The sequence below is a fragment of the Pipistrellus kuhlii genome, unplaced genomic scaffold (genome assembly GCF_014108245.1).
Source record: "Pipistrellus kuhlii isolate mPipKuh1 unplaced genomic scaffold, mPipKuh1.p scaffold_m20_p_11, whole genome shotgun sequence".
NCBI lineage: Eukaryota > Metazoa > Chordata > Mammalia > Chiroptera > Vespertilionidae > Pipistrellus > Pipistrellus kuhlii.
The window spans coordinates 43,404,223-43,418,705 of record NW_023425416.1 but is presented as its reverse complement, the minus strand read 5'-3'; the positions used below and the strand labels follow the sequence as shown (position 1 = coordinate 43,418,705).

General features: G+C 39.8%; 1 protein-coding gene across 14 annotated transcripts in view; it reads right to left on the bottom strand.

Annotated features, from left to right (window-relative positions):
* ARPP21 (cAMP regulated phosphoprotein 21) overlaps positions 1-14,483 on the bottom strand; it is a 142,561-nt gene that overhangs the window by 72,282 nt on the left and 55,796 nt on the right. For 7 of the 14 annotated variants that reach the window (XM_045579364.1, XM_045579363.1, XM_045579365.1 and 4 more), the window contains exons 10-11: positions 7,804-7,912; positions 5,735-5,836 (exon numbers count right to left, since the gene is read on the bottom strand). In XM_045579364.1, coding sequence (XP_045435320.1) covers positions 5,735-5,836; positions 7,804-7,912 — 211 coding nt within the window. Of the gene's footprint in view, positions 1-5,734; positions 5,837-7,321; positions 7,413-7,803; positions 7,913-14,483 lie in introns of those variants that run through there. The other 7 variants (XM_045579370.1, XM_045579372.1, XM_045579373.1 and 4 more) reach the window with 2 other exon arrangements.

Genomic DNA, 14,483 nt, shown 5'->3' with positions numbered 1-14,483 from the left:
CTGGCACCCTGGGATCCTGAGCTAACGGTCTCTTCTGGGGCTGGGGAGATGCAGCGGCCGCCAAGAGCCCCGATGGCAGGTTCAAGTGGGGCAGAGCGTGCAAGCGTGGCAAGATCCACCCCAGGAGGGGAGCGCAAAGCCACGGTCCTGCAGTTATCACCCGGCAATGATCAACTCTCAACGCTAGAAACAGATTGATAGCAAGACTTTTAAGCTGAAGAGATGCCATCAATCAATCTTAGGGGGGAGCGGGGAGCAGAAGACACATGAAAATGAAATGAAGCTAATTAAAAAAAAAAAGTCACCCTCCATGTAAGATTTCTTAGTGTTTCACACAGAGAACCAAATGACTTTCGTCTTAGCTTCCATCCCCCTAGTACTTATTTCTCTGCTTTCTTGTGTTTATACACAATGTAGGGAAAAGAAAATTCCATGATCGTTACGTGAGAGGGAAAGACAGATCAAATTAAAATTTAGCAACAGAAAAAAGAGAAGTCCAAACAAAACCTGGTGCCCTGGTCCTATAATATAATGATGTGTGTAGGAATTGACAGAAAACTATTTCCGAACGGTTGAGTTTCTAAACATAAACATATGCACCATACTACAGTGTCCATTTTCTAAATGATGGACCAGTGACCTGCTAAAGGAATAAACAGAAATTTAACAGGTCCATTTTAAGAGAGAATAAAACTAAAAAATAGGAGTGACCTTTCAATGGCAAATGCTTAAATTCGAAGATGCCCTTAATGTAACCACTAGTCAGAGCAGCAAGCAGGATATTAGTTTCTCGGTCCTTTTTATTGGAGAAATAATTTCCTCCCACTAAAACCAAAGGACTAGATTTAGGTGTGACGGTTTCCTCAGTGGTCTGAGCATCCCGGTGAGGGTGAGGGCATCTTCAGAACCAGGCCTGTTTTACACTCTGTGCATTTCACATGCATCCTGGAAGTCAAGTGTGCCCCAACCTTATTCAACAACAGACAAAAACTTCAGTCGATTTCCAAAAAACAAGCTTTTCATAAAAGATCTGTGAGTCCAGGAAAAATCTTGCTTCTTTACTTCCTTTAGTTTGGGTTTTGCTACTGGCTTGAATCAAGTCACGGTAAGGGAAAGAAAGGGAGATTGTCTCAGAGATGCGTTATGAATTCAGTTCTTTACTGCAGCTCAGCTCGGGCTGGGAAGAGGTCAGTTACATTTACAATGTTCTGGCTGAGTTTCAAAATTACCGAAACTCCATCGCTACTTTGAAGGAGTTGATCAAAGACAGTCTGACCTCTTCACACTCCTGAATCTAACGGCATTTTGGGGAAGAGTTAAGCAACCTGAACTCTTTGAATTAAAATAATAATAATAATAATAATAATAATAATAATAATAATAAAGTACCTACAGGTTAATAATACCTTTCCTTAAAACATATCCCAAGAGTACTCTTTCTGATTTTTGCAGAAAGGTCATAAAAATCACCTCCTCATCCCTCCACCACATTTTCATAAATAACATGGAAAAGGCTGTGGGCCGTCATTCAGTAGCTGATGCATATAAACTTTCAAAAAAGGGTAGCATTAATAACTTGCATATTTGATTAGCAGGGAAAGGTAAAATTGTCACAGGGATGAATGCAGCGTTCGAAGCTGTCACGCACTCTCAGATATAAATGGCTCATTTTTTTAAAGGAGAAAACGATTTTGCCTAATGGATTGCAGGTTTCTCTCCCACACCCCACCCCCAATCCAGGTGGCACCAGTGCCCTCATCGGTCCTGGCAGAGGAGGGATCCCAGAGCATGAAAGCAGGCCAGGATGTGCTCCTCCCTGAGAACCCGTTTGCACATCAATAGAAATCACTCTCCAGACAAAACATGTCTTTTTCACATATATTGCTTTCTCAAACGAACCCTCCCCAAACTATAATAGCAGCATTGCACAGGCTTCATCATGAATGAAGCTGAAGGAAATACAAGTTATACTTCAAACATGTCTGACTACCAAAACACACTTATTTATTATATGAGAACTAAATTGTTCTGTGTTCTGACTTGTAATAATTTAGTTCTCAAATAAGGAACACATTTGTCTCCGGGTGCCAAAGTTCTCAAGCTGAATTTGAAAATTGTTTTCTAGAAAATCCCAGAGTAACCTGGGTATTCTGATTGTGCACCTATGTACAGAAAAGCGCACACACACACACACACACACACACACACATAGATGTCACAATACACTTCATCTATAAACTATCAAGAAGGCATTAAATTTTAAAATCAATTTGGATTTTGCTGACGTGCAAATACTAGGAAATGTTTCTCTAGAATTCTCCATTGCAACTTCAAGTAGGGGGAAAAAAATACTGCTTAAGTATATAAATATATATCAACTTGTTTGAATGACTCCACTACTTAATAATTAGCAAGGAAAACTGGCTTCATTGCCTGTTTTTAAATTATGAGAGCACTATATTAAAGACCAGTTAAGAAAGAGATTAGATGTCTATAACTTAGTTTCCTTATGCTGGATTCTTTGCATTTGTTTTATAATTGACCTCATAGAGTTTAATTATTATCCATGGACCTCAACAGTCTGGGCAGCAGCAATGATCCTTGGGGAACCTGGAGTTGCAGAGATGAAGATTATTAAGGTGTCCTCTCTTTGTATGTGATAGGAAGATGTGTTATTATATGCAGGGTGTCCCTCCCCCAAAATGTATACACAGGTAACAGCTGCTGCTCAATTGCTATTTCTTTCTTTTCAGATTTAACCCATTAGAATGAATAATTATTCAAAGTATGTATACATTTTTGGGGGACACCTATATATTCCAGAAAGTTCATATCACTGTTATGTCCTTGAGTTTGTGTTAACAGAGGAGGAACAGCAATAGCCTGTTAATACAGGGTAACCCCCAATGATCCTGACTCTCAGTATTCACTATCTTGTGTAGCATACTTCTCTCATGGGAACAGGGCCAGAGGATGGGTTCAACAGAATACAGCAGAAGGGGAGGCATGTCACTTCCAGGATTAGGTGATAAGAGACGGTGTCTTCCATTTCAGGCCTTCTCTTTCCTCTCGGGTCACCTGTATGGGGGAACTATTGGTAGTTGCCATGTCTTGCAGACACTCAACAGCCTATAGAGAGGCCCACGTCATAAACACTGAGACCTCCAGCCTATAACCTGCAAGGAGCGGAAGCCTTGCAGCATGTGAGGGAGCCTGGAAGCACCTACCCACTCACGGTGCCTTCAGATGACTGCAGCCCAGCTGACGACCTGACCTTCACCTCCTGAAAGACCTTGAGCCTTGAGCCAGAATCACTCAGCCAAACCACGTCCAGATCCCTGACACCATGGAGACCGTGAGATAAGAAGTATCGCATTGTTTTAAGCTGAAAAATGTAGGGAATATTTTTTGTGCAGCTATAAATAGCTAACCCAGGGAATGTCGATGGTATGACTGCATTGTCTCCGTGGAGCTATCAGATGAGGGAGGAAGGATGATGGAAGTTATAAGAATCAACTAAGCACTAGAGACCTTTTCCTTAGGAAAAAAAATGCACATTTGCTCATGAACATAGCATTTTGATTTCTGGGACTTCCATTTAATTTCCAAAGCCACCAGAGCACCTGGTAGGGGAGCTCACAAGGCTACTCTCACAGAGAGAAGCAGCCAGTGCCTTTAAAGGAGGGTGTGGAATGATTGAATGGAATGGGATGGTTACGGCAATAGCTTGGCACTGAAGCTCTCTCCCATGTAACTCTGCTTTTATTTTTTACTTTCAAATGTCAATACAGCATGTGGCCATAGAGCCCTTGACCAGTTAACTGCCAGGATATTTTGAATTTGATTAAAAAAGCTCCACTGCTTGCATCTGTAGATGCTTTATCATGGACAATGGTTAAACAGCAACACTTGCCTCCAAACTTTAACCAGGGTCTCATGTCCTTTACACTTAATCTGCTTAATAGGGTCTTAGGGAAGTCATGCTGACCCTTTGACCCCGTAATGACCTCTTACTAGATGCAAAGGACAGGCAGGCATCAGTGATGCTCTTTGCTGTTCCCTGGCTCTTGAGTGTCTGGCAATGTGGAGCTACTTTGGGGAGAAAATGAGCATAATGCTGCTTGCACATTGTCTCTATTTGCTTTTGAATTAGTATTTACTTTTGAATAGAAGTGCAGAGTAAAAAGGGAAAATGTGTATGTGTCAGGGTGAGAGAGAGAGAGAGAGAGAGAGAGAGAGAGAGAGAGAGAGAGAGAGAGAGAGAGAGAGAGAGAGAGGGGGGGGGGGAATATGAATGGACTGGCTTTCAGAAAAGTGTCTCTCCATGAAGGTCACCGGACAAGAGCATGCCACCTCCAGGCCACAGGACTAGCACAGATCCCCTCATTATTTCATTCTGGTAGGTACCCAGCAAACCCAACCGAAATCCTTCTATGTGTCAGGCTTCACCATCAATAACTCTGGCCATAACACAAATCTAGATCACACATGTACAGAATCTTCTAGTGTTGCACCCAAACATCATCCAGCTATGGCTACCTCTATCTCCGTCTCTCCCCTGCTCCTCATTCTAGAGTTCCACACCAGAGTATTCAATCGTCACATTTGAGTGTCATATATCCAAGAAAGGCAGAGGGGACTGGGAAGAGGTGCCTGAAATCTGTATAAAGGTGAAGGGAATGGACAGCTAGTCTTGCTTCCTCTGCAGTTTTACATTAAAGGACCCAGCACTGGCTGGAGGTCCCGGAACTGGCTTGGGCTAGAACCCACTGAGGACAGCAGTCCTCCTCCAGGCTGAGCTCAGGAGCCTAGGTCACAAGACTGGCTTTGCAAAAGCCTCCAAAAGCAAATGGCAACAGGATGCTAAGTGCCCTACCTGGCTCAGTAGATTTGGAAGTGTCTGCCCAGTCTACACAAAGGAGCTCATACCTCTGCTTCTGCAGACAGCAGACCCAACATGGTAGGAGGCTGCGGATGATTTCATGGGCTGGAATGGCTATGGCAACTGCTTGCTCTTCTCATTTTCTTACCTTTAAATCCAGTCCTTTATTTTATTTTATTTTTTTAGTACCTATTAATTTTTACCTAATTTAATTGCATTTTATTTTGACCAGAGTGAGTAAAAGAGTTAAAAAAAAAATCCCCACCACATCTTATTTGTAGAAATTTGAACAAAAGAGGTTGTTTTGTCATTAGTCCCTTGAAAACTGTTTACAAAATGAATTTGATCTGAAATTGGGGGAGGGAGGTAATATTATTTAACTTTGCTGTAATAAAAGGCCCACACTTGCTAAGAATGCAGAAATAATAAAGTTATAAAAAAGAAAATTCTGTGCATGTGTGTGATCAGCATCCTCTGCTTTTGATTCTATTGTACAGTGTTAATAGGAAAAAAGACAGCAAGGTGACACCTATCTCCTGGCCTGAACTGGCGTCAAGGCATCTACTCAAACCTGGCACCCTGTCTCTGTACTCAAGGCCTATTGGATGGACCAAAATTATACCGCAGCTCCCACACAGGACACATCCTAGGGACACGCGGGAGCCCCTGGCTCCTTTTCCATCGCTTCCCTGAACCCGGGCCTCTTCCAGAAACACCTGGAGTTCCCTGCAGTTCGATGCGTTCCCTGGCTCCAGCTTCCTTCGTCCCTGCCAACTCGCTGTCTGGGGAATGAGGCTGCCTTACTGCTGACGGGAGGACCGCACTAAAGAGGCAATTAAAACAACTACTCACATCGTGTGCAAATATTCTGTCCCTCACTCTCTGATACTCCTCTTCTCTCTCTTCAATTGATTTACTTCGTCTGTCATCTCTAAATGGATGCATTCTGTTTTGCTGAACAGAAAAAAGAAATCAGGAGGGTTATCCAAGGTGAGTTGTTAAAAGTCTGAGGTTTAGCAACTGTCAGCTGAGGCTAATAAATGTTCCCTTAAACAAATGGGGCATGAAAAGTCTCACTCCTTCTGGTCCCTGAGGATGCTGTACGGAGGGTGGGGGCGGGTGGGGCATGTGTGTTGTGTGTGCATGACCAGCAATGCCAGGGCATGTTCGCTGGTGGCCTTTTTTGCTGGATGCAAGTAGCACAGGTGTTTCTGACATGGAAGTATCTGGATGTGCCTCGGGTGTTCAGCCGGTTCAGCTACGTGACAGCTCACCAGTGATGGAGTCTGTCTCCTCTGCTAACCTGTGTGGTTCTAACTTCTCAGAAGGAGGCAGCGTGTTGGTAAACATGGAAGTAATGGCTAGATCAAGGCAGCTAAGGGAAGAAATGGCTTTGAAAACTTGGAGACTGAAGAAACCCAGCAAGGGGCCAAGAAATAATGGTTAGGAAGGAAGACGTGGGCACTATTCCTCTATATCCTTTTTTTTTTTTTTATTCACTCAATGACTGATTCTGGGAATTGCATCTGGCATAGGAAGTAGGAATTAAATTAAGTAGGACTTAACTGCTTGTTGATCGGGGTCAATATCAAGACATCTAAGGTGACATTCAAAGAACCCAGCATAAAGACTGCTCTTCATCTGAACCACATCCTGCATCTCACCTAGCCTCCCATCTTCGTCTTGCCATGCCTCACGAAATGCTCTGCCCTAACCATGTCCATCTATCCATCCATCCATCCATCCATCCATCCATCCATTCAACAAACACCCACTTGGTACACGACGCAGGCACATGTCTCAGAGTCAACTCGAGCCACGTGGAGCTCGGAGGTGGGTGCTGGTGTCGGTGGTGGTGGGAGGAAATGAGATACAAATGATGAACAGCTTTCTTTCTTTCTTTCTCTCTCTTTTTTTTTAAGTGCATCGGAGACACACATACTGCCTTCCAGTGACTCACCGAGAGTAATTAAAATAATAACTTGAGTGAGAAGCTTATTATCTTGCCCTTAAGGATTTTAAAGCAAAGTCGTTTTCAACCAATCTATTCTGACTGTCAGAGACACAAAGTGTTACAGCATTTACATGACTTTTCGACTGTTCTTCTTTGCGTGTGAAACTTGTTTTCTTTTGCCATTGACTTAGTCTTCTCCCTAAGAGCTCTGGATCCCACACCATCCGGAGAAGAGATTTAGTAAAACATATCCCCCCTTAGCAAAGTACCATGAGTCAGGCTACCTACAACAACACAACGTTTTATCACAAGCGAAATACACACACACACACAGAAAGAGAATTGTGCTACAGTTCATGCAAAACAAGCAGTTGACACAGACAATTACACATGGGCGGGAGGAGGGTCGGGAGACTAGAACATGAACTTGGTTCCTCGCTGTGAAGACTGAGTGTAGGGTACTTGCAAAATCCACCTGTCCTCACCATAACAAGGTTTGTTCTTTACGGCTACACCCGGTGATCAGCGGTCCGCTTGGACAATCCAGCTCAATTTGTGCACAACTGAAGGACAGAGCTGTAGGGAGTGGAAGGACTGCCATAGTTACACAGACATCTGCAAACGCGACTGACAGAGCTTTTTCCCAGCAGCTTGGAGCCTGTGGCATCCCAACCCCCAACGCATGCAGCAGAAACTGCGCCAAGCACCACCCATGCAGCCCAACACAGAGCCATCGCGAAAGCAACCAGGACGTGGATTTCTGGCTTCACTGAATGCCAACGGGGGAGGCGAGGCGGGCATGGAGGTTGGGGAGAGGGTGGTAGTATCAGAGGCGGGGGGAGGTGGGAGGGGAAGCAGGAGGGGGACTGGAGAGAGGGAGAAAGGGGCCACAGAGGGACAACAAGAATATCCAGTCAGCCCACCTTCAAAAAAACAACGTCAGCCACTCTCAAACTTGAGGACCAACCTGATTGTCTTCTTTATCAATACTAGAGTTATCTCGCTTCAAGATAAACCGCTTCTGGGATTCTTCACCTTTTTCATCTTTTAAATGTTCACAAAACCTTTGCTCTGGTCTGCCAGCAAAGGAAAACATAGCAATAAAAAGTTTTGCCTCCTGTTCAAAGTTATTTCTCAGTGTTTTTCTTTTTTACCCCCCCATAGTGGCATTCAACTTTAGAAGAAGAAGTTAACGTGCTGTTTTGATACTGAAATCTCTGGCAATATACAGATATACAATATACAGGGAGGTAACGCTATGTCCCTTCCCAGGTGCGGTGAGAATACCTTTGGTTGCTGTGAATGCAGAGTCTTTTTAGCTGCTCACCATGGCTGAAGATTAAAAGCTAGGGTAAAGGTCTGCACCTATAGAATGTATAGATGTCCCTCTAGTGATCTGGATTGCCATTACTTTTGAATTAAATCAAGTTCCCACCCATATTCTAGAACACATTTACATGTTTAGAACTTGGGAGTAACACATGAATTTCCCCACGTTCAGAAACGAGGAGAGACAATTCCCCACCTAGCCTCCTGATAAAGAATCTCCTTAATCTGAACGGAGAGAGGGTCATTTATAAATTATTGCCTTCTTTCTCCACTGAGAACTGTCCTAGAATCTGGCTCCAGGAGGCTCTGACATCCTTGACCAAGTCTTGTAAATCCGTGCAGTAATTGGAGAAACTGGAAATATTTAGTTGAAATAGCTTAATGACTGATTAGTGAGGGGAAAATGCTCCAAGCAGTTAAACCTTATTGATCAGTCAATTGATTTTTTTTTTCCGGTCCTCTTAATCATTTTGTATTACAGGAAAGGGCTCCACTTCCTTGTTAACTTCCCACAATCGTCACCGCACCTCAAAGAGCTCAAAGGATGGCTTGGGGTTGAGCTCCTCCCAGAGGAAGTGCTGATATATTTGTCCTGGGCTTAGACATAGTTGTTATTTATGACTCTCATTAAAGCGTCCCCGTCATATCTGATGGATTACTTCTGAAGCTCAGTGGGTTTTCTATCCCTACTGGGTTCATTAGGCCTTCAGTCATGAGGAAGCTGCTTCAAAGTGTCTGTTGCTTAATCTGGTGACCAGTGAGGAAGGGCATGTCACTGTTCCTTTATAGATCCCAAAACAAGTCAATAGCACTTCAAAAACAACGAGTTCAATGAAATGTATAATTCAACTATTGGTGGGACTCATTCTTTCTTTAAATGCATACACTTAAATTATACTGAGAGTGGTGAACAGATACTAACAGAAAACTGGGATAATGCTAGTTATAGCTTCTATAATAGAACATCTTTATGTTTGCAAAATTTTATCATTCTCTTTTTCAGCCCTTACAATGCAACTTTGATGTATGAGACGCAAATATATTTTGCCTCTTTTACAGATAAATAACCCCCTTCCCCAATGACATTTTGGCTCCAAGTTTATAGAGCTGTCCACTAAGCCGCAGGCATCAGTCTATTCATATCCTTGCAGAGCTATGAGGCAGCCCCACTTTGTTAATGCAGCACACAGTGGGGCCTTCAATCTCACAATGAAAACAAAAACCCTGCATCACATCATCTTAAAGGTCAATGTCAGCATTTTCCACCACATTTAAAATGTAGTGAAGCATAACAAACAATCTAGATGGGCAAATATGACAATGCTCTAACCAACTGAGCTATCCGGCCTGGGCTAAACCTTCTTTTTACATACTTAGTCCTTAGTGCCTAGAACGGTGCCTGGCATATGGGAGACATTTGGTTAAACAGCTAAATGAATAGATGTATGAATGAATAAAAAGTTAGTGCAGCTGTATATAAATCAATGCAATTAAAGGAAAAGATCAAAGGGTCACTGAATAAGCTATGCAGTCATGCATTGTAAAATCATAAAACAAAACAGAAGAGAGTCTTGTTCGCAGGAGCAGAAGTTCAACAACAGGGGAAGGGGGACACATTTTAACTTTGTTCTTCATCATTTGAACACACATACCCCATACCTGTTTCTACAGCAAGCAAAATCTCAAATGATAAGAAGATCATTATAAGAGGATCTTTAAAAATCAAATCCATGTTTTACATTAAGGGGACCCAAAATAATCATGTTATTAATGTTTTTTAAAAAAATTGAGAGTATATTTGAAAGAGAGGTAGAAATAGGAATCTTAGCTTTTCTAGTTTTGGAATTCCTCAGCTCAGAGTGTCATAAATAGGAGAGAGCTATTCAAACACTATTTTTGAAATTTCATTTGCATTTTTTTGTAAGGCTGGTTTGTTTGTTTTTCACAGCAGGACATATTTAGCTAAAATGCTCCATCACATAAGGGTAGTCAGAAAAATTTGTTCTAATCAACAAGGTAAGTAATAGTTAGAACAAGAATATTTCTTACTCTGATATAAATTATGCAAAGCGCATTTTCCATAACTGCTTTTCAAACAACAGCTTGCTTAAATTTTTCAACATTAGAACCTAGCATCCCAAATTATTAATCTACTTCATGATTTTCCAAAAATGTTTTCAGAGATTATGAAGTAACCATCTGAAGTATGTGTAAAGGAAATAAAATAACCCTAATAAGATTTTTCCAGATTGGTTTTATAGAGAATGATCCATGACAAAAAGCTAAAGAGCAATTTGCAGATGAAATTCATGAAAACTATAATACATAGCTAAAGAATTGTATGTGATTAAACTAGAAATTACTGATAATATACCATTATATTATACCTTTTAAAAATCATCTTTATCACTAATTTAACATCAGAGTAATATTTCTTAGCCATAAAATGAACAAAACCAAAGTAATATACATACCATTTTTTAAAAATGGGAATAGTTTATTTTGAATGTATAAATACAAGGATGTAATGCTAAGAAAAACTCCTCAAGGCTGCAAAATGTCATGGTCTTTATGAAGGTATTGATAACTAGAGTTTACTACTTATCTCAGGGGCATACGTCACAGGTGCTTAACTTTCGTTTTTTCTAATGTATTTTAGTCCATGAGTTATTATTTCTAGCTTTCTCTGTATCATTAAAATGCAGAAAACATGAACTTAAAATTTCTTCTTGATAAAAAAAATCTCTTCCCTTTTAATGTAAAACAAAGTTTCCCACAATTCATAGCAGGCATCCACAGGGAAACTCCTTGTTCATGCATGGCGGATAACACTGGCATCCCCAACCAAACCTTTCAAAAATTAGAATTAACTTGCCATGACCGGTTTTCTCAGTGGTTAGAGTGCTGGACTGAAGGTCCTGGGTCTGGTTCCAGTCAAGGGCACGTACCTCCATTGCAGGCTTGATCCCTAACCCTAATCTGGTCACATGTAGGAGGCAACCAATCAATGTGTCTCTCTCATATCCATGGATATTTAACTCTTTATCTCTGCCCCTCCCTTCCACTCTCTCTAAAGATCAATGGAAAAATATCCTCAAATGAGGAATAGCCAAAAAAAAAAAAAATTAAAATTAACTCCTCATTGTTCCTTACTATAGACAGCTCATGAATTGAGAAGAAGTGAGGCTGAATGAAATACTATGTAAGTCAATCAATTAATTCTTCTAGACAATTAACTCCAATTACAGTTAGAGTTTTTCTCTTTGAGCTTAAAATAGATGAGCAGTTCTTATAATGATTTTTAAAATCTTTTGTTCTAGAAGCATTTTCAATGGTTTGCTCTCACTGCCAGTTTCTTGAGGCCAAATGTATAACTTTTCTTCCAAATAGCTTAGTCCTTCCCTGTCTTCTCCCTCTCTATACATACAAATGAAGAATTCAATTCTATGAAATATGGAGATATACAAAGACTTTGAATTTCATACTGAATAACTAAATGATGGTCATCAATATGCATAAATATCTTAATGAAAAAAGGTTGCTGAGCACAACAGGATAAATATTTTGGTGGTACAAGACGTCTATCAAAAATACTTAAAAGCCAAGCATAGAGGAATCTAAGTTTCTCTTAATGCTTTACATTTTTCAATTAAAGTATTTACAACTGATTTTTTTTTTCTTTAAAAAACAAAGCATTGCCATTCTTCTTTAAGTATTTCACAATCTCCACTATTATTTTGTCATTTTGTGCCATTTTAGTCTCATTAACTTAGTCTATACCTTATAAATCCAATATAGCCAGTGCTTCCACTATTAGCATCTTTCAAAAGGATATTCTCAATTCTCTATAGTCCAGTGGTTGGCTCTTGAGCCACATGCAGCTCTTTGGCCCCTTGAATGTGGCTGCTCCACAAAATACCATGGCCTGGGCGAGTCTATTTTGAAGAAGTGGTGTTAGAAGGAGTTTAAGTTTAAAAAATTTGGCTCTCAAAAGAAATTTCAATCATTGTATTGTTGATATTTGGCTCTGTTGACTAATGAGTTGGCTGACTATGCTCTCCACCTTTGAAAAGTTCATTTTTCTCTATTTTGATTGTGTACTGTGTATATAAACAGAGACATGCAAACTAGCATAGGATACACCCTGACCCTCCTCTAATATAAGGCTATTCATGAGCAACAAAATTAAGCAGAATATTTAAAGGCCACAGGGTCAGTAAGACATCTTCTCTTAAATTGGTACCACTGCTCAGGCACACTGGCCATGGGCATGAGAGCCTTGAAAATGTCATTCCTCCTTGACACAGTGATTCTATTTCTGAGACTGAAATCATAGGAAATAGTAATGCATAATACACAGTTCCATTGATCAAGACAGCAAAACAGTAGAAATCCGTGGTGGATTAAGTAACTTAAAATATCTCCATATGGAATAGGCAACTGTATAAAATGATATTCAATACTTTACTATCATAGAAAAGCAGTTTGTAAAAAAAAATGTACCATGATCAGATTTGTTGAAACTACAATATATAATAATCACAACATTGGTAGCAGTGATTGTCTCTGGATGGTAAGATAATGGGTAACTTTTACTGCTAGTCTTTGATATACTTCTGATTATTATTGTAAACATGTAGTATTTTAGAACAATAAATTAACAAAAACTATTAGTTTAGAAAGATAGGAAACAAATTCAACAATTTAAAAGTGTTTTGTATTTAATCACTGGATTATGAACAATGAAAATATTCTTACTTTCTGAATAGTTTCTAAATTTTCATTCATGGCTTATATTATTTCATAATCAGCTAAAAATGTTTTATTTTGCCAGAGCAATTCTTAGTCTTTCTGCTGCTGTGCTACTTTAAAAAATACCAGGATTAATTATTGTCCCTGCTTCTGGTCTTGGCTTATTACATTAAGACATCCAATATATATAATCCAGTTAGCAAACAAACACATTTTATTGCTCTGTCTTTGTTGATCTATATGCATAGAAACATGCATTTACTAATGATAATAACTAGGTGATATTGTCTAACCTCAACCTTTTTCTTCCTTTTAAAGGAGAAATCTAAATTATAATGATATAAAAAATAAGAGGGACAAGGAATAAAGGAGAAAATATTTAATTTGAAAAAGAGAAATAAATCACATGCAAATAAGACCTGGAATATTATATCATCTGTTTGTGAGTTTGGCCATTTCTGAACTGTATGGAGTCCAGTATCAGCAGCAATACCAAAGAGGCTTACACACCAGCTGGATCTACTTAGCTTCACAAAACAGACATATTGCTACAAGTGTGCCTACACATTGAGAATTTCCATAAAGGAGACATTTAAAAAGAAGAAGGCTGCCCAGCCAGTGTGGCTCAGTGGTTGAGCATCAACCTAAGAACCATGAGGTCACAGTTCGATTTCTGGTCAGGGCACATGCCCAGGTTGTGGGACCTGCAGGAGGCAGCCAATCAATAAGTCTCTCTCATCACTGATATTTCTATCTTTCTTCATCTCCCTTCCTCTATGAAATCAATAAAAATATTTTTTAAAAAGAGGGCTAAAACTGATACTGTCTTCTCTTTAAGCTCTCCATTCTTCCATTTCAATATTCTAGGAACATCACTAAAAATATCATATGAACATTAAAAGGAAGTAGCATTAATATATCCGATGACTCAAAGCTCTATTCCCCACAAAACACCATGCATATTAGCACAACCCAACAACTTCACATAAAATGGATGTGAGCTAGCATACCAAATGTAACATAGCAACAGTTTTAAAATTAAGCTAAGTTTTAAACAATTCACAAGTAAATCACTGATTGGCAAGCCTAACAGAATGTGGCTTTTCAAAACACCCATTACTATGCTTTTTCAGCTCTGCAGCTTACTAACTGTGACTTCTTGCAAGCTACTTAGCATCCCTCTGACAGAAGTGTTATTTTGTTGTTTAAAAAAAAAGAAAGTAATCACACTTATTTCAAAAGGCTTATTGGGATTAAATAAGATACAGGCAGTGCAAGTAAAGTGCCAAGCCCAATGGCAGGCACTAGCAAAGCACTCAGGAAATGTTACAAGCTAGTATTAGCACTTTTTACATTTTTCTGAGTAGCCTAGATCTAAAAGTCCACCAATGGATAGTGAACTGATGTTTACATTCGTGTTAACCTTAATTAGGAGAGATCCAACCTACAATAATTAAATAATGGTTTGATTCATCAGTTCCAAATAAACAAGTAACCATTTTCTTAAAGTAACATGTTCATTGAAAGGTGCTGAACATGACTATTGTTTCTTGGCATTCAAGGCTT